The following is a 20,810-nucleotide window of genomic DNA, read 5'->3' as shown; positions in this document are numbered from 1 at the left end:
AGATTGTCTGGGTCGTGACCTTATGCCATGACCCGGACAATCTGGCCACTGCCCATGGCCACAGGCTATACCTCAGTCACCAAAGGTATATCACTAGTTTTGTACCGACATTATGACACTTGTCAAAAAATAAAACACAAACACATTTGCAAAACCATGCTTTCAGATCCTTGCCAATGCTCCTTACACGAATTTGCTGGAAATCCGACCATGTCTTATTTTTTCAAACGTGTCAAAATGTACATACATAAAATATTCATATAACGTATCCCCCACTTGACAAAATCCATTCAAACTTTGCACAAACATTCAAGGTTTGGTCTCTAATCTTTCTGAAAGCTTCTGTCTACATCCGTCAAAGGGTAACAAAGTTATAAGCCATCTAAAAAATTTGAGACCCCCCTCTAATTAAGAGCCCTCTTGACATAACACCACCAAATTTTGCAAAAACATTTATATCAAGATCTAAAATCTTTTTGCAAACCTTTGTGCAGATTCATCAAATGGCACCACATTTATAAGCCTTTACAATCTTTTGAGACCCCCCTCTTATTTTGCCCCCTCCTGACAAAATCCCACCAAACTTTTTAAAAACATTTATGTCTAGATCTAAAATCTTTCTGCAAACATTTGTGCACATTCATCAAATGGCACCACATTAGCCTTTACAATATGTTGCCCCCCCTCTAATTTTGTTCCCTCATGACAAAATAGCACCACACTTTCTAAAACCCTCCAGAATCAGGTCTAGAATTAAATTCCAGAGTTTCATTTAGTGGTGCCAAAGTTATAAGTCATCCAAAAACTGCTTTTCACCAACCCTCTAATGCACAAATAAGCATAGATGCCCCCCTAACATCTAAGATGTTGTGGACATCACAGGACTGTCCCGGACTGTTCGCGGACATCAGAAAAGAAAGACGCCCAAGAAAGACGCCCATTTTCTGGCTTTTTAATGCCATATCCTATCCCATCCTCATCACCCCTCATCTCCCCAGAGATTGTTTGATACGTTTCACAAGTGCAATGTTGTGTTTTTAAATATGTTTTTACCGCGATGTTCGCAGACACCGGCACCTGTCCGCAAATTCAACATGGCGGGCGTTTCCAAAAATCTGACGCACTTCATGCTTTTCACCATTCAATCCAACTTACTTTTTGGTCATTAAAAAAAACGACTGGACGGATTTACACCAAATTTACAAAAGCACACTTTCAGGACCAAGCCGCTGCTCCTGCCCCAAATTTGGTTAAAATCCGTCCAGCGGTTTGGGCTGTAGGCGTGAGCAACATTTATTTCCATTGCGTCTATGGGAAAAAACCACACATTTTGGGACCCCCCTATAACTCTGCCCCCCCCTTGACGAAAGCTCACCAAACTTCAACAGAATCAATCTGACAGGGCCATATACTGTTTTTGCAAAGCTTTGAGAGGATTCGTCCATGGCGAAGTTATAAGCCGCCCAAAAAGTGGGTTGAGCAACTTAATCATAACTACAGAGCCGCTACCAAAGGCCCTGTAATATATATCTTTTTTAAAACACCAACCTGCACTAAAATAGTATGCATTTGCAAAAAAATCAAATAAATGCAGATTGTTATTCAGTAACCAATCATAATTTCATCAAACCAAAAAATAATGACAATACTAAGTGCAATATGTACTATAGTTGTATTGAAACTTCTCATATGCATTTCAATGACATTTTGAGTACATTTTATCACCACTTAGTTAATGGGTTTTCAACTGTTTGGGCACATTGCCTATACTTTTGTCTTCCCTGAAAGATATGCTTTAATTTTCATAGGAAATGTGCAAGCAAGAAATGTTGCTTTGCAAGTTTGATGCTCTAAGAATGCCCTCAGAACTGTAGACATACAAATAATTTTACAGAATGCAGGGTTGCCTCTTTAACATCACCACTGTTTACTGGTTTAGTAGTGAACAAAAAAACACTGGAAAATAAAAATATGAATGTGCCAGTTTTCAAAGTAGACTATTCAAAAGTATAATGATTTGCCCTGAACGAGTTGTCATAATGGCAATCCGAAGGACAAGCTTCTGCGATAACAAAATGGGAAGAGGTCTTCTGGGGACGCCTGGCCTCTGCTTTCCTTATGGGGTGTCAAAAAAACAGTGAAGTTGGATACTAATGGGCCATGTTCAGCATAATTGCAGTCTGGATATAACTGAAAACAAATGCAACTGTACCTACCATAAAATATGTGCTTACCACATGCTGTCTAGTAGTAATAGTCACCATTTACATAACAACGGCCACAAACAAAACATTTTTTAGGTATAAATGAGAGAAAGGGGGAGAAATAATGTAAAAGTGGGCGCACAATAATGAATAGGGCAGGTTTTGTTACAGTCCAAAATCTTGCTCTATGTAATAGAAAAAACAGACAGCTGTTATGTTATTGTGTGTTGTAAGAGTCCAACAACTTTTCTGCGAGTTATAACGAGGACTGATACTTTATTGGTCTTGATCATGTTAGACAGTGACAGGCAGTGAGGACACTCCATTTATTAAAAGATTAGCAAAGACTTGATGAGGAATAAGGAAAGGATGATGAAAGAGAGACTGATAAAGAATATGAAAGAGAGGGAAACAAAAGAAGAGAAGACTAGAGAGATAGAAGAAGAAAAAGAGAAATACAAGGAAAGAGAAAATGAAACAAACGGAGTAAGGGAAAGGGGAAAGAAAACAAAGAAGGAAAGAAACAGAATGATGGGGCGAAGAAAGGAAAGGAGGAATGAAAGAAATAACAAAGCTAGAAAGAAGGATTGAACAAGAAACAGAAAACAGAGGGGAAGAAAGAATGAAAAAGGCAGGAATGAAGGAAGGACATGGGTAGATTGAAAGAAAATACAAGTGATGGAAAGAAAAATTAAAAAAGAAATAAAAGGATAAAGTTAATACTTTTAGGGTATGGCAGGATATGAAGTGGACAGAAGCAGAAGAAAGGAACGAAATAATGCAAGAAGGAAAGTGAAACATAATGTTAGAAGAATAGGAAACTGGAAGAGAAATAATGAAGGCTAGGTGCGCAGAGAGACAATATAGCATAATGCATGCACTACTTTGTACGATTTTTAAACTAGTCAATTTCACAGTTATATCATTGCACTTCAGAGTCAAATAAATGGCGAGTCCATTACAGATATGTTTTGACAGCAGCTATTCTCTGATGCTTTTTGCAGCAAGTGTCTTGCAGTGATCTGTTGTATTTATAATGTATACTTTGTAGCAGGAGTCGTCACACCATAGGACCCAGCGGGAACATGGCAGGCCCCAAGGGCCAACTGGATGCCTTATTTTGGGGTCATTTAACACGTATTCTTTTTACAAGTCTGTCAGTGCTATCTATGGTGCCACTGGTCATTCAGTGATTTTAAATAAAATATTTCACGACAGATCCCCTTTAAAAACTGTAGGAAAAGAGGCTGAGTGGGTAAAGCGATAGCTCATTTGTACACAATTAAAAACATACCTCTGCAAAGTCATCTAGGCCCAGGGAATGACAGCCGATCGATTGCTGTAGAGTTGTAGATATCCTAGGCAATATCACCCTCAGTTCTGGAAGCTAGGGGTGTGTTCAAAAATGGGTTGAAAAGTTAGGAACGTTAGTTATGTTTACTTGCTCTTATACTGCTTCAAATGCCCATGTAATAGTATCAGAGCACCTGGTCTTGTCAATGGAGTAGCGTACTGTACCCCTGCCAAGGGTATCCAGACCTTAATATGCTTGAAAAGAAGAATATGAGCGAGAGAAAAGTAAACTGAGACTTAGTTACTACAAATACAGGAACTGAGAGATGCCGCGGTGAAAACATGTTTTGTGATAGCATCGGTCCTTTTGGGTGGACCATGTTTCTGCAAAAGGAAGGTGATAGATATGTCCTAAAGTGTTGTGATAATTGGGTTGAGTTCAAGGGAGATTTGGAGAATTGAAAGTTAGTCCACAATGTAATGTTGGGTGGATGAGGGGCTCAAGAGTGTGCTCAGGAAATCCTGCGATTTTGGCGGCTAATTTTCCAAGGTGTCTCTATATGTTGTACCCCATGTGAAACTCAAGAATGCTAATGTTGTGACTGACAAGCCTGAGCCAAGAGTGGCATAGTCAAGGGTAGCCTGTGTCTAAAGGTGAATGTTGCTGGTAACAAAGTAAGGGAATGGAGTTTTCCAACTGTTATAGTACAATCAAAAATTCCTGGCACCTTGAACTTGAGAACTTCATGCTTTGAATATTATCAGATTTACACCCGAACATGGTAACCCTCTAAGTGACTATCTACGTGCAAGCTTTTGATCCTTGCTTTCTGAGGGTTTACATTTTTGAGTAGAATGGAACTGAAAACTGTTAATCTCTCTTAAAATGGACCACAGTGCCTCTGTTGGCTAGAGAGGAATAAACAGTGTGGGAGAACATGCTAGAAAAACTAGCAATTGTAGTTTATTGACACCCTCAATGGAGAATTCCAACTGAGATCGATACTGACCACACCTTTGTAAGTAGACAGTATTTAACCTCTATCAACAAGTCAAATATCTTATCTTATTGGCATTTATAGAGCACAGTGTACGCCCGAAAGCATCATGGCGCTAGAGCAACCTGCAGGTATTAAGCAACTAGGGAATTGTTTAAACAAAAAAGTCTTCAAAAGGCGACAGAACGGAAAGTAGTCTTCAATAGCACGTAGAAGCGAGGGAGCTTAGCTACAGCCACGGAAAAAAGTGCTTTTTTAATAACAGGGGCACAGCCAAGTCAGTAAAATTCCTATTGGGAAAGGAGAGCATGTGCAGGAAGATGCATCCCTTGAGTTGTTTCAGTTTGCGTATCCCTATGACTTATAGAGAACTTCCTTTCCCCTGTATTCCAATTCCCAGCTAGTGCGAATTCTGAATAAAGATCTGATGTCTTAACATCTATTCATGTTTCTGTTGGTGGTTTCTCAAGTTCCTCATGATAATTCCCGCTTAAGTTCAGTCAAACAGCTTGCCGCCACTTCTACATTCCGATGATTTTATTTTGTTGTGCCAAGTATACTTAAGTTAACAGTCCTGCTTTAACATCATCTCAAAGTACTCACAGGAATATAACTCGCAAAATAACATCAATTAGTCCAAAGGTTTGATCTTTGGCAGACAAAACAATACATTTAAATGTGTTGTTAGTGATTGTAGGGGAGGCATGGTAACACAAGTATAACACTGACACAAAAGGTACAATTTATAAAGCCTTTATTAAAGCTTCTGGGATTGGAAAAACTCCTACTTAGCCCTATAACTAGGATGGGAGTTGTATCAAACATCAAATAATAAACAAAACAGTCTTAGTCGTATCTGCCAAATCAAGATGTCCTTTACTAACAAAACCTAATGCCGGCCCTATCTCATGGACAAAAAAGTGTATAAAGGAGGTATGTATGTGAAAGGAAAATCAGTGTTCCAAAAAGAATAAACGTGGCTGAATCAGCTCTCCTCCCCACGTTTTGACAGCATGGAATAAGGCAGTCTCTGTAGGCAGGATGACAAACTCTGGCTCAGGCTTTAACACAGAAACAGTTCAGAACGTGGATCGAGGCCTGCCTGGCCTTCAACGTTAAAGACTCTCCTTCCAGTCTTCTTGAACGATATTCAATTAGTTCCCCTCTGTCGGGCTCAGACCTCTTCAAAAACAAAAGTTCAATTGTGGTCCTCTTCTATCGGGCTCAGACCTCTCACAGTTCAACGTTGGACCCCCTTCTGTCGGGCTCATATCTTTTACAGTTCAACAATACTTGCCGGGTCTCCCTTCCCCAAGTTTTTTACACTTCGGGTCTCCCTCAGTCAGACTCAGACTGCTTTTCGGATGTTGAAGACTTTCGAATGTGTGTGGCATGCTTAACAGACCTCTGCAGGACCACTTTGACTCTTAATTTAATGTTCAGCTTTTTCTCTCCCCTTCTCTCTGGGTTAAATTTGTCCACTTTCGCTTTTACAGTTCATTCACCATTTATCGGTACAAACAATGCACCTTTCACAGAGACTTTCAAGTGGGCTACTTCCCTTCGCCGGACCACTCCGCTACTCAGTATTGCTGGTTCCACACCTGTCCTTATTTAAAACTTCATTCTCAGGTCTGCCTTTCTTCGCGTCTCATTCACACACATGCAGCCTACACTTGCGATATAATGTTGCAAACATCAATATTTTTTAACACGCATCAGTCTCTCAGGTCGCTTGCCAACTCCCCAGCTGTGTGCAGTTCTTTCTTAGTTTTTTGATTTCCTGATTTCCACTTCATGAGTCAAAGTTAGTACCACAGGCTTGGCCTCGCCTCCCCAACTCTGTTGTTTACCCGGGATGATTGCTGGGGTCTTTGAAACACAATGCAGCCTTCTCTTCTGGGACCTGGCCTTCTCCACATGTCCTTTGCAGCCTTTCGGAGACAAAGACTTCCTTTAGGGAACTATTGGGGTTTTCACCCTGTTGCTCTCGTCCCTTGGTATGCCACTCTGCTCCAGTAGGTTTGCCATTGCACCAGAAGTCCTGCCCATACTCGTGTTCCGCCTTGCTCCAAGTGTGCCTCTAGTTCTGCCTTTTATCCGTGTGAGGAGAGCTAATTGGAATCGGGTGTATGCACTTAAAGTCAAGTGCCTGACTTTGCCTGACCCGATTAGCAGGACATGTCCAGTACGATGTATAAGAGTTAGTCTTGTTACTCTCAGTCACCCTCTTCTTCGGCCCAGCCATTGTGCAGAAAAGGGGAGGGGGCTGGCACATCAGAGAGTCCTAAAAAATAGGGTGTGTTAGAGATGCAAAAAAGGGGGGGAAACCACGTCTCACCATCGGCTCCCTCACCCCCACTCCCCGAAGACCCCTCACCCAGGTAATCCTCCCGCACTGGTCCACCCTCAGGGTCTGGATCCAAAGGCGATGGCCGTACCCTGGCCGCCTGAGAGAGAGATCCCCGGGTACTAGTAGGTGAGACACCCTTTGGTTTCTCACATGATAAGTCAGTAAAATGTTATTTTGATTTAAACGATATAATTATCTAGGTCTTTCATTCTCAAGGCTGAGTACTGGAAAAACATATTAGTAAGCAAATAAATAATAATAATCCTGGTGTTTTACACAGCACTGCTATCACTGGGAAACCAGTTTCAGAGTGCTTGTTACACAATAGTATTTAATGCCATCAATTCTACCCATAGTGTATCAACCTGGGGGATTTATAGGGGACTAGCAGAAGTACCCGTTCTGCGAACAGAATCTGTAGACAGATATGATAACACTGATCCTGAAGGTCGGTGTTCTGATTCACTTATTGCTTGATGTGCTTTGCACCCTGAAGTAAACTGCACTGAAAATGGGTGTGTGTGGCTGGCTGGCATACCCTGGAGCAGACTTTGGGGGGAGGCGAGAGTTGGTGTACTGATGCAAAATGGGACCTTATGTGAACTCTCCCCACCTGGTGCCTCGACCTGGCATGGTGCAGCTCCTTGCAGTGCAAATATCTCGTATACCATGCATTCTAGAGCCTGGAGCTTGAGTTTTGCTCCTCCTGTTGGGACTCGTACTTCTACGACTACATTGATGTTGCGTCTACTTTAGGCAACCGTCTCACGTGTGAGGGTGCTGAAATCTGGGCAAAGGGGTGAGGTGTCCAAATATCATGTAGGTAGTAATGTCCGGAGGGTCCCAACAGGTAAATATGCAACATTCGGTGCAGATTGGTGAATCGGTGGGGAATTGTACAAGAAACAACGCTACGCCATTCCACAAACCCACAAACACATTTTTACTTGTGGTGAAATCCAGAGAATGCAGTGGTGACATGACAACACTGATCCTGAAGGTCGCTGTTCTGATTCGCTTATCGCTTGATGTGCTTTGCACCCTGAAGTAAACTGCACTGAAAATGGGTGCGTGTGGCTGGCTGACATACACCGGAGCAGACTTAGGGGGGATGTGAGAGTTGGTGTGCTGATGCATACTGGGACCTTCTGTGCACTCTCCCCACCTGCTGCCTCGACCTGGCATGGTGCAGCTCCTTGCAGTGCACTGCAGTCCAGGTATCTTGTACACCATGCATTCTAGAGCCTGGAGCTCGAGTTTTGTTCCTCGTGTTGAAACTCGTCCTTCTACGACCACATTGATGTTTCGCCTACTTTAGGCAACCGTCTCATGTGTGAAGGTGCTGAAATCTGGGCAAAGGGGTGGGGTGTCCAAATATCTTGTAGCTAGTAATGTCCGGAGGATCCCAACAGGTAAATATGCAACATTCGGTGCAGATTGGTGAAGCGTTGTGGAATTGTTTAAGAAACAACGCTTCGCCAAGCCACACACCCACAAACACATTTTTACATTGCTGGTCCTGTTATCAAGATGAAATAAGTGGGCTTGAGCTGAATCCAGCCATATAAAGCTCCACCAAAAGTGACCTACTATTGGTGTTAATCACAGTTATGCTAGGTGAGGCTTGGCCATTATTCTCCTGTCAAACATTTGGGCCCAGATTCGATTTGTGGCTATTTATGGGGACCAGAATTGGAGTGTAAAATAATAGTGAGGGCAGGTAGCATTGAGATCAAATTCTGGAGGTTGGCCCTCCATTTGCTCCAAAACACTGTTTCCTGTGATGGGACTTGAACTGGGGATGCTTCTATGTGACTGCTGGCAGCTACAATGAAATGCCATTATAAACGTAACTTCTCTGTGAAAGCCAACAGTCCCTGGTTGGTGCAATGAAGACAGAACCCTGACCCCTGTCCCAAGACACGGAGGTGACTCTGCAGACCAGGAAAGCCAACCTATTAGGCCTTTCAGGCTAGAGGCACGAGATCATGGATGTAGTATGAGGAGGGCGCATTCACAGAGTCCCCCTGTTTCTCCATGCCCACTCTCTTTGCCCCATGGCCTAGCTCATGTACACCTGGACTATAGTTATGATCATGTTCCTTGTTTAAGACCTATGCCCCAGCTATGCCTAAGGTCATCGGATGGCCCCCCTGCTGTGGTCAGAACTACCAGGCTATTGGGCAGCAAAATAACCATACAACCTCAAAAAGCAATGAGACCTATTGCCCCTCATCACAGGTTTGCCTATGCCATTGGGGACCGTTGCAGCCATGCACCACAACAAGTACATTGTAAACTGCTACTTCTAAATGCAGCTGACTCAGACTATCCAGCTCTGACCTGACTACTGCCCTGTTAGCCAAATGTGGTTCTTCTGGGGACTGTACTTGAGGCCACCTTCCTGGCTACTGCCGATCTGTTGGCACCAGTCAATCTATGTAAGCAGAAAAACCGTACCCCTGAACCTTGGTGTTCCGAAGAGCTTAGAGCACTTAAACTTCACTGCAGGCAGGCAGAGAGAAAGCTGTGCCTTGATTACTCCTCCACAGCTAAAGACTTCTTCCGCTGCTCTCTCTTGGCCTATCATAAGGCTCTTACTATTGCTAAGAAATCTTACTACAGCCATAAAGTACAACTAGCTCTTAACAAACCTAAGGCCCTCTTCAATCTTGTTCAATCTTTCCTCTCCGGAGAGCAATGGGGCCCTGGTCCCTCCATTGCAGGGTCTATGTGACTCTCTTTCAGTATTCTTTATGGAAAAAATCTCGCATATTCGCGACCACATAAAGGACGACCTGCCCCTAATAACTGCTGCTAAAGTTGCTACTGATTGCCCTCCGGCGAATGCATCCTGGTCCTCCTTCCCTCGGTTCTCAAATTCTGATGTATTGCTGGCTATTTCTAAATTGAAATCTGCATCCTCTGATGATGCTATACCGCTAGCCCTTTTAAAGGAAGCATCTGTCGATCTGATCGAGTATATTACCATCGCTGTCAATATCTCCTTCTCTAGTGGAGTAATTCCCCCTTCTCTTAAGCATGCTCTGGTAGTTCCACTTCTTAAGAAGCCGTCTCTTGATCCCGATGTACTGTCCAACTACCGTCCTATCTCACTTCTTCCCTTCATGATGACGCTGATGGAAGCACTGGTGTCCCCCCTTTTGTCCAATTTTCTTGAGTCCTCTCACTTCTTTGACTCATTCCAGTCTGGGTTCCGCCCGGGTAGGGGCACTGAATCTGTCCTGAACTCGGTACTGGATGATTTGGCATGTCTGGTTGACAAGGGTGGTGTCGGAGCAGTCCTTCTTTTAGATCTGTTGGCTGCTTTCGACACAGTCGATCACTCCATCTTGCTCTCTCGTCTCTGATGCTGGCCTCTCTGGCTGGGTTCCTGACTAGTTCACTTCATTTTTGTCCGACCGGTCCCAATCTATCTCTCTTCCTCCTTTTCGTTCGGCTCTGGTCACACTCCTTTGTAGTGTTCCCCAGGGATCTGCACTTTCCCCTATTTTATTTAATGTATATATCTGACCTCTTCTGTTTCTTATTCAGGTGCATGGGTTCCGCTATTACCCCTATGCGGATGGTACACAGATCTTTTTTCGCCTTGACCTCACACAAGCCGACACTGCAGCTCGGCTGAGGAACTGACTGGAGGATCTGGGGCGATGGATGATGAGAAACTGGCTGAAGCTCAACAGCAGTAAGACCGATGTCCTGGTTATAGGTACTACATCTTCCCAACTATTCTGGACCTTGCAATTCTAGCCTATGCGTTTGGGCCCTCTTCCCCCCACCACCCGGCTCAATCGGTCCGGAACCTGGCCGTAAAAATCTCTGCCTCTCTTTCCCTTAATTACCAGGTGTTTAGTGTATGCAGGGCCGGGCACTTTAAACTCTGCATCTTGCGGAAAGTCCTGCCCTTCATGCCCACCGAATGTCAGGCACCAGTGGTGGCAGCTCTGGTCCTAAGTTCCCTTGATTATTGCAACTCGCTTTATTTGGCTCAACCACGCTATCTGATTAACAGGCTTCAACTATTGCAAAATGCGGCCGCCCGCTCTATACTTCGCCCCCCTTTTGGATCCAATCTTTCTCCTCTGCTGAGGAAACTGTACTGGCTCCCTGTTGCCAGCCGGATCCTGTTTAAATCTATTTGCTTAGTGCATCGCGCCTTTTATGGCATGGGTGCTGAGTATCTTCAGGCCAAATTTGTTCACTACGTTCCGACCCGCCTGATGAGATCTCAATCTTCGCTTATTGTAGCAGTCCCTTGTTACCATCTGTCGCGTAAGGGAGGACGAGCCTTTTCTGTGGTTGCTGCAAGATCTTGGAATGATCTTCCTTTTGCGCTTCGTGCTACTGCGGATCATCTCACCTTCCACAGACTTCTGAAAACAACACTCTTTTAGTATGGGTCTCTGACGCGGTTATGTTACTTGTCCTCCAACCACTCGTCAGCGCCAAGATGCCCTCGGGTGTACGTGCGCTTTATTAAGTTCCCTTAACATAACATAACAGAAGAATCAACAAGGAATAAGGCAGCCTCCCATCTTTTGCAGAGAGGTCCCATATGACAGAAAGGACACTTATGGGAACATGCAAAACCATAAGTGCCGCCAGAACAGAATTCATTCTGGAGAATCTTACTGCACGGTCCTATACTCCAGAGGGGATCCTCATGCACACTCAAAAATGGAATGAAGCTAGGAGTGGGAAGGATGCCAGAACATTGAGAGCCACTAAAGAGGCACGAGCTGAGGATACAGATCCTGGAGCAACATGTGGGGTGTCTGCTTGACCCAAGATTACCACTTGGGGTATTAAAGGCTCAGAGGGCTGTGGTCAGGAAGCCAATGACTAAGTGCTCAATTAGACTTGTATGCCTATCTGAGGATAAAGGCCAACAAGAAACACCAATCATAGGTCTCCGGATATCTGCCAAAAGATGAGAAGAAAGAAATAGGGCCGAAGAACAACAGTGAAGGGCATCAGTCATCTAAATCATCAGAGAGCACCCGCATGTTGTATCCGAGATGCAGCAGAGGCGACGAGGACCTGCACAGTCTATGCTGGTGAATCTGGTAAGAGTTTCCAATGCTGGAAGGACTGAGATGCCCAGTGAAGCTATGAACCCTGGGCCCCAAAGAACTGAGGCATGAAGCGCTGCAAGGCTTGGAGAGTGTTGGGACCTTGGACTGCTACCGAGTCACTGTGACACTATATCCCCAAAGAGTGATCACTGTGTTCCTCACTAAAGGGCAAGCTGGGCACTATACCACTGAAAAAGTGGGATGGGCCCCGAGGAGTGAGCTAGGCACTATTTCTCTGAATGGTTGAGGTATTGTATCACAAGGAACTGAAAGAAGAAAGCCAGGCATTCTACCCCTGGCCTGGAAAAAGTGAAAATAGTGAACTGGTTGATATATCCCAGAGACTTTGTTTTGCTCAAGTAAGCATGCTGGGGCCTGTATTTCTAAATGGGTGAGTAAAATAAAGTTCCAGAGAGAGATCAGTATCCCTATTTGAGAAAGTTCACATGCTACACTATAGTTTCTTTTCCCTAAACATGTTCATAGACTTTCAAGATAGGAGCAACCATTATATATGTAGTTAAAACCCTAACCCTCATAGGCCTTTTCCCATGCTTATGATAATAAAACATTTCGAAACTATATTTCTGTTTCATGCGTTCTGTTGGTCTGCCTGGTTATGTATTTTCTTTAGTGAACGTGGAACCCACAATGTCTTCCACGTATTACATAGGAGCAACTATGGTATTAATGCTTTCCAACTTCTTGACATAGATAAGATGACTGTATTGTGTGTTCTGAAGGACGTCCAGGAAGACAATGGGAGAACCTTTAGAAAAAATATCAAGCACATATTTGCCAAAGCCAGCAGACATAATGAATGTCATCTCTCCTCCTACTCCAGTGAAGCTGGTTATACCTTAAGTAGCTCTCTAAGTGATCTAATTTCCTATTGTAGATAAAAAAAACTCAAGACTCGACTTCAGTTTTGGATAAGGTTTTGTTTGGCAAATGTTAATAGGAGCAAAGCAGAAGATGACTTGGAAACAAATGCATAACAAGACTGCTTCAGACAAACATCCCAATTCTCGAGTAACCCTTTCTTCAGGTCTCAGTTTACATAGGTTTTCTGTTACATTGAAGCCTATGTGTGAGACAACACATTTAAAACTCTTTTTAAAGAGGTTCCTCTGGCTTCATATTATCTTCAAAGTGTCTTTGCAAACAAGCTATCAAATGAAGTTTGTCCAGATATTCCTTTGTTTGTCTAAACATTATCAATACAGATGTGGGTTTGGCTGATGTAATTGAATGAACAGTCTGTGTGAAGACTCTGAAGCAGAGTCAGCCCCTGATCGGCTTCAAATTAAGCAAGTTGAGCAGAGTTCCATAAATAAACTATTGTGCGGATGCTAATTAGTAAGAGAAAAGATACAAATGGATTGCTATAACTCAACTAGGCCAGTGCAGGTTTATGCAGAGCAGTACTGTACTTTCTCCATTTTCTTATCCTCTTCAGTTTACTAGACATTTCATCTGAACATTCTCTTGTTGTCTTATTTCAACTTTCATTTTCCCATCACACTAACAGAGCTGGGATCCTAAGTTTGACAATTATTTCAGATTTGGGCTGAGATAAGTCAAACTTAATTGGCTATCACATAGTGGGCTACACATACCAGGCAGAGGACTCTGGGTTACGTAAATGACCCATGAATGATCAGGCTCTGGCATATCTGTCTGAAGTGTCCATTAAGTGTTTAGCAACAGTTAGAGTTTATTGTAGGATCCTCAACTTACATCAACTATAAGGACAGCTGGGGTTTTGGGGAGACATTCAAAGCAGGTAGTGAAACAAGCTAGTTATAAGGTGAAGACATTGGTGAAAAATATCTTGAAATTATTTTCTCTTCACTGTTTGCCGACCTATGATTGATGCAGAGGAGACTTTATTTGGGGGTTTCTATTGAAGGGGTGCTTCGTGGAGGGTATTTTTGAGTAAGGGAGTCGTGAAAAGGAGAAAAGAGATACAAGTGGTGATTAGGTACATTGAAGGAAAGAGGGATGGATGCTATAATAATATTGTACTGGATGGTTTTGTGAACTGACATTTGAGTTATTGTATTAGACACTACTTTGTCAGGCAAATTAATAAACTATACAATAAGAAGTCAATTTGAAGCAATTAACAAACATTACACATACATTTGCTCATGTCACAAATTAAATCATTATACTATTAACACAACAGGATTGACAATTACCATTGGTTCATGAGCAAAGGGGATTCCGACTCTCATTAAGAAATTAATAACAATTTTAATATATTGTTTGAAAAAGCTTCAATATATACAAATCAAAAAATACAAACACAATTGAATACATTTTATATGCAATGTTTAAATAAATCCCACTCATGGGATATTAGACATTTAACTGGCCTATGTCTTTGAAATGTATTACAGAAGCTTGAATCACGAGGTGGTTGATTCACACACTTTTAGTGACGGTGAAGTAATTTAAAATAGTTATTCATTTCTTAGTGAGAGTCGGAATTCTCCTTTGCTCATGAACTAATAGTAATGCTCAAACCTGTTGTGTTGGTAGTATATAGATTTGAGTCCGGGGGAAGGTTTGAGTCCACAGAGTTTTGCAGGCTTGTGGTTTCCCGAAATTCCCTATTTTTCATACACAAATGCCTCAATGGATTTTGATAATTTATTTAGTATCCCTTCTGAAATTGCATAGGTTTTTCTTCCTTTCATACATTGTGAATAATGATTGCATGTTCCTCAATTTCTACTGAACATTTTCAATGTATTCAGTCTTTATAGTTTTTAATACCATCTTCTGTTTTGCAGGTGTCTTTGGGTCGAGAATGGTACATACACACAATTTACACAGTTCGATCAAAGGAAAATGCAAATAGAGGTATTGGTAAAAGGAGTGTAGACAAGCAGTACCACTTGCTCATTAATGGAGGCTATCATAGATCACTGCAAAACCGTGCAAAGAGATCCATCAAGGAAGCTCCACCTCTTGCAGCAGATATTGGCATTGAAAACAGCAGAGGAACGAACATTCAACACATTGCCCTTGACCGTGCAAACAAGAAACAGATTCCCCAAAAAGAAGTAACCCTAGATGGAATCACCCCCAGGGAAGTGAATAATCGGGAAACTGAAGTCAATATTGTCACGATTGTTGGAGGAGTTGCTTCTCTACTTCTGGCCATCTGTTTAATAGCAATTATTATTTTGCTGGTAAGGCGTAAACAGCAGTCCAAGACGAAAGAGGTACAGACAGGTTCCGGCAGCAGTGAGCCAATGATGCCACCCCATGGATATATCAGTGACAGCTCTGAAGTTTGATTCAATAGGCGGTGGCACTTATTCACCTCTGTAAGTGCCTCAAGAAAGCATTAACAGACAGAACAGCAAACTACTCTCATTAGCAATTGTGCACTGTTTTGACAAAAATACAGATTTCTGGCGCTCATTGTACTTGACCACTTCGCTTTGAAGTTGTGCAACCTAGCTCAATGTCAAACAAAGTGTTATACTTTGCACAGAAAGCAGTTGTGCTGGACTTTTATCATGCACTGCATGCTATGAGCAAATGGGAGAATTGACATCATGGGAAATGTTATCTCACTGTTCAAATTGAGTAGATATCTAAAGGTGCTAAAAGACCCTCTCGCTGTGGAAGGAGGAGAGCTTATTACATATGCAGAAGTGCCAAATTTGGAGGTGCAATGATTACATAGAAGAAAAACGTTTGTAAAAGTATTTTTATCTGTGGACTTCAAGAATATTTGAACATATAAATTCCTGCATTGATTTGGCAATAACCGTTCCAAAGGAAAATGATCGGATCAAACAATATAATGTTTGTATAAGAGCATCATTGTCATATGTAATACTTGTTGATTTATCATGGCTTTCACACCGGCACCTCATCTTTTTTTATCATTTATGTCCTATTGAAGTTTTTTTTTTAAACCAAAGATTGTTGTTTGATCCAGAATAATGTTTCCTTGAAGGATGAAAAGCAAATTTTTTGAATGTTCCATGGATTAGAAAGTATTGTTTGTAAAACTGTACAGTAAGCATAGATTTTCCAACATGTTACCACTGCAGGAGGTAATCGGGTTTTCAAGAGCAAGACGAGGTTCTTTAAGAACTAAGCATTAGGATTTTTAAGGTTTGTAATATTAAGACTATTCATTTTGAATAGTTATTCACAGAGATATACATGTAAACAATATACAGAAAAATATCAAATGTATGGGAACAAGTAGTATTTATTGAATGAATAATCATTGTGCCTCTTGAGCAATATGCTGCCATATAAAGTACATGTTCCTTTACTATCGAGCAGTAGGTCCAGCCATTTAGTTATGTTTAAAGTTAAAGTTCTGTATGACAGCATGACTGTATTTTGCATAACTGTTTTCAACAGTATATACTGCATTTGTTAATATTTAGATTTCTAATGTAAGCCTCTATATAGATATTAAAACTGTCTATTGGCCAGTGGTGCTTCACTATTTGAAGCATGCATGTGTACCTCTTTTGGTAACTTTTAAAAATGTGTGTTTGAGTATAAAGTGAACTGTTGCATGCTGCTGAAATTCGCTTCAGGTGTTTCCTATGAATTCCTTTCTTGTCAAATAAACAAATTAACAATAAACCCTAACCCATCCAGTTAAGGTAAACTCTGTTTTGGCCACTCATAAAATATATAACTCTATATGCGGTTTAGAAGGCCAATTACCTGTTTTGTCAAGCACGCTGAAAGGTTCAACATATACAATATGAGGGCAAATGTAGCTCTTTGTTGTGTGGACAACCTTTCTGGCAATAGAAACAATTATGTACAGTGAAATTCAAAGATACTTGTTCATATTTTAGGATACACAAAGGCATGTGTGTGCAGAAACATTTTTTAAAAGACTACATATACAAAATACTGCAAAATCATATTGTGCGAAGTAAACTAACTATATTTGCTAAAATGTGAATTTCTTTGTCAGCATATTTAAAATAACAAAGAAAAGTAGTTATATTTTACCTACGTGTTCCTTAGGCATAATGTTTACCTACACATGACATTAATAAATGCCACATCTACCTAGTAACCACTATGGAATTGAGTATAGGTTCAGTAAATGCATATTTGCACACTGCAAGCAAGCATAGTTAGCACAAATGGTATTTTGAATATTGCTTTGTTAGAAATAACCTAAAACCTATCTAGCCTATTTAATTTGTGTGAATTACATTAATGGGCATTTCCCCAACGAGGGCGATTTTAATTCTTTGAAACAAATACCTTTAATTATATAGTCTGGTCTTATATAATCATAGCTATGAACATGCAAGTTATAGCTAAGAGACAAAACAAAATGAATGTAAATGATAAATATAAAGCCATAAAAAATGTAGACAGTAATAAAATAAATGCATTATCTAACCATCTTAAGTGATACTCCCATACAATTTAATAAACTAGTAACCGCAATAGCTTGACAAATAATTTTGATTAAAGGTGGCATTCATAATATAATCATAATATAACAGGGAAACCCCATTTTCCCTCCAGGCTTAATACTGGCTCTGCTTAATTCCCTACATTGTGTAGTAAAACTGAACACCAGTCCCACTACGTCTCTAAAACATTCATGTAATGTGACTCAATTTTTACTGCTGTAGTTTTACTTTTATCATAATGAACTTTTAAAAAAGATCCATGTTTTAAATAAAATAACTCATTTATTTTCACTTCTACTTCACTTTGCAGATATGCCATTTATTTTAAGCTCTTAATTTTTACTTTGGGTTATTTATTTCCTATGTTATTCTTACTGTGTACATTTCATCAACCCTTTCACCTCTCACCCTTTAGTGATACATCCATCAATGTTGTTGATTGTAGCCTAAGACTACATCACACTGGACAAGCAACAACGGAACATGCTTTGCTTGTGATAAGTTGATACAGTCTTAGAAGAGTAATGTTAAAAGGTATTGTACCTCTGCGGGGAAAGCATATTACCTCATTTTCACATCTTAAAGATCTTAAAAACATTTTGTAGTTGTAACTCAGGAAATTCATTACAAAGTTGGGTATATGCACACACACCTGACACTCTAATTAAGTACCTGCAGTATTCAAAAGCATATGTTGTCTTGTAGTTTATGGTAGTTCTAAACTGTTGAAAACACAACAGTTGTGTAGCATAATTAAGAACTTAAATTCTATCCCAGAAAATACAATGGTGCTGACTTATTTATGGACACAGTGCTGTACGCACTGGATAGATTTACTTCATAGTGATGCAATTTCCAATAACCATGTGTAAAATAACCAAGTGTAAAACTGTAATTCACATGAATTGCAATATAGATGGATAATACCTTCATATGTATTTGTATCCACAAAACCTAGATATATATTCTTGGAGATGTTTTCACTCCTTACATCATACTGCATCAATTAAATATTTTTTCTGGAAATAGCAATAGAAAAAACAGGCTAACCTGTAAACAGCATTGTAAAGGCTGATGCAGAAGCAAACATTACTAATTTAATGTTATAGAGCATCTACTAACATGTGTCTTACTCTAAAGCAGTCATCACATTGTTTTTGGACAACAAACACATTTCATGATGAGACTTTAGCCCACACTTCATCAATTTTCTTCTGTTTGCTGATGCCAGAAAGAGAGTCAGTTTTTGTGCAGCTTTCCCTGTACAGCTTTTGCATCATGTGTGCAAGAAACACGAGGTCCAAGACAGGGAATATCTGTACATTTAAATACATATTTGACATTTTTAAATTATGTTTCCATTACCTTTCCTTTTTAATCTGCACATAGATTATCTGCCTTTGCAACAACATCTATTTTTTATACATTGCAACATCTGGACTGGGGGGCTCCATCTCTATTAGAAGGTGAGGAGAGTCACAGTAGACAGAGAAGGGGTGATTCAGGTTGACATTTCCCTCATAAGTGTTTTCTTTCTGATTGAAAGAAAAGTCTAAAGAGGGGGTAAGAGTGATGCTTTTGAAAACAAGTGTCACCGGAGGTCATGTGTGCCAGCATCTCCAATGTGTAGCTAAACAATTGACAAAACGAGGTACAAGGTTTTTAGTTCAGTAGGCAATATGCTTAAATGTCAAACAGGAAACAGTGTTAAAATAATAATGGCGACAAATACATTGGTGAAAACTTGCCAAATACAGAATTGTACATTTTGAAAATAAATGTGCATGTCAGACAATTTTCCATTTTATGTGCCTTAAAAATATCTTTAGCAATCCATTTCTACCATGCCAATAGATATTTACAATTGTTCCTGTTACATATTTCGATTTACATTGCACTTTCTATTATGGGGTAGTATACATTAGTTGGAATGTTTCCTCCAAGCATAACTGTTCCTATCAAGCTCAACATTTTGGGGGGCAGTTTATCTATGCCAGACTAAATGCTCTGCAAATATTTGGGCGATATTTATTACTTTTTGATTTCACAATGTCATACCATATATAGTGTGTTTGAATTATGTGCTGGACCTATTGGCTTTTGTCAGAACTTACACATTATTAGGGGAAGGTGTTTATTAATATCCAACCAACCTGTCTAATTGCAGATTGTATTCATTTAGAAAATTAAACAATGTTTATCTGGTTGCTAATATTATAAATTAATATAAAAATGTAACCTTTCTAAAAAGTGGACAATATACAAAAAAAGGTACTGTAATCTTCAACATGGACCTGAAAGTGCAAGTTGGTCTGCAATAAACATCACTTTTTTCACTCTGGTGTTATTGCTTTTATGCTTTTAAAGTAATACTGCTTTCACATCAACAAAAAAAGTTGTTCTTGTTTTAAGGTAGAGCCGAATAAATTTGATGCGTGGAAGGTTTATATGTAAATCCTAACCACTGGCATTGCTCTGGGCAACCTTCCCCACCACCTTTTTCTTTTTAGCTTGTCTGTGCCATTGCAGGGTATTATAATGATGTGTTAGATAAAAAAACGCTTTTGCCAAAGCGCTTTACATAGGACATATTTACAAAATAATTTTCTTTAAGAAACACTGCATAACTCACAGAGCAATCCACAGCCAAGGAGCAAAATTCATACAGGAAAAATCTCAATTACCAACCAAATCGAAAACTGAGATCCAGCAACGACATTCGCCTCAAACCAAAACCATATTCGAGGTTAAAATGTGGTGGTTCAGCATTCTTCTGCATCTCGGCAAAACTTTAGAACTCACTCTCGAAATGCGAACAACAGAAGAACACCTAACATTACGAAAATTACAAAAACATGGCTCCTTAACTCACTCAAGCTAAACAGAAATCTCTGTTGGTGGGAAACAGCCATCAAAACACAAGAGAAACACCCAAAACAAGGTAAACCTAATGAACAGAAACCTGGATACCTAAGGAAATAAAGAACATTAACACAGGCCACCATAGAAGAATCTGAGTCCTGCCAAACCAAGATAACACTCGAAGACAAGGGCACAGACCACTTTCATCACTAACCCTACTAACAACTTTCCAATATCCTGCATACTCACCATCAAAAACCAATAGAAAACACACACGTACCTCTACAGGAGCAGAAACCTGACACCCGCCACAATCTGCAATCCACCTCTAAACCAAACACAATACAAAAAATAAAACTGCAAACATAAACCACCCAACACTCATACACCAAACATCACTGAACCATTTAAAGACTACAAAACAAACCCAGCACAGTGACTGTTTTTTCCCCGAGCTGAAGTTATCAACAGCAAATCAAAGCTTTCTTGCCCTCCACTAACTATCTCTCCTGAATCCTCTTCGCTTTTCAGGTCCGCCAGAGCACATGGAGACCATGAAAATGGCAGCTGTG

The 20,810-nt window shown here is 40.5% G+C and overlaps 1 protein-coding gene across 1 annotated transcript in view; it reads left to right on the top strand.

Moving 5' to 3' along the window:
• Positions 1 to 19,712, top strand: part of FREM2 (FRAS1 related extracellular matrix 2) — a 796,190-nt gene extending 776,478 nt beyond the window's left edge. The window contains exon 24 of the mRNA XM_069640403.1: positions 14,746 to 19,712. Coding sequence (XP_069496504.1) covers positions 14,746 to 15,255 — 510 coding nt within the window. The 3' untranslated portion in view covers positions 15,256 to 19,712. The remainder of the gene's footprint in view (positions 1 to 14,745) is intronic.
• The last annotated feature ends 1,098 nt before the right edge of the window (positions 19,713 to 20,810 follow it).

This window comes from Ambystoma mexicanum, chromosome 7q, assembly GCF_040938575.1.
Source record: "Ambystoma mexicanum isolate Mex_15411 chromosome 7q, UKY_AmexF1_1, whole genome shotgun sequence".
Taxonomy (NCBI): domain Eukaryota; kingdom Metazoa; phylum Chordata; class Amphibia; order Caudata; family Ambystomatidae; genus Ambystoma; species Ambystoma mexicanum.
Note: the sequence above shows the minus strand (reverse complement) of the source record. Positions and strands in the feature narration are given on the sequence as shown.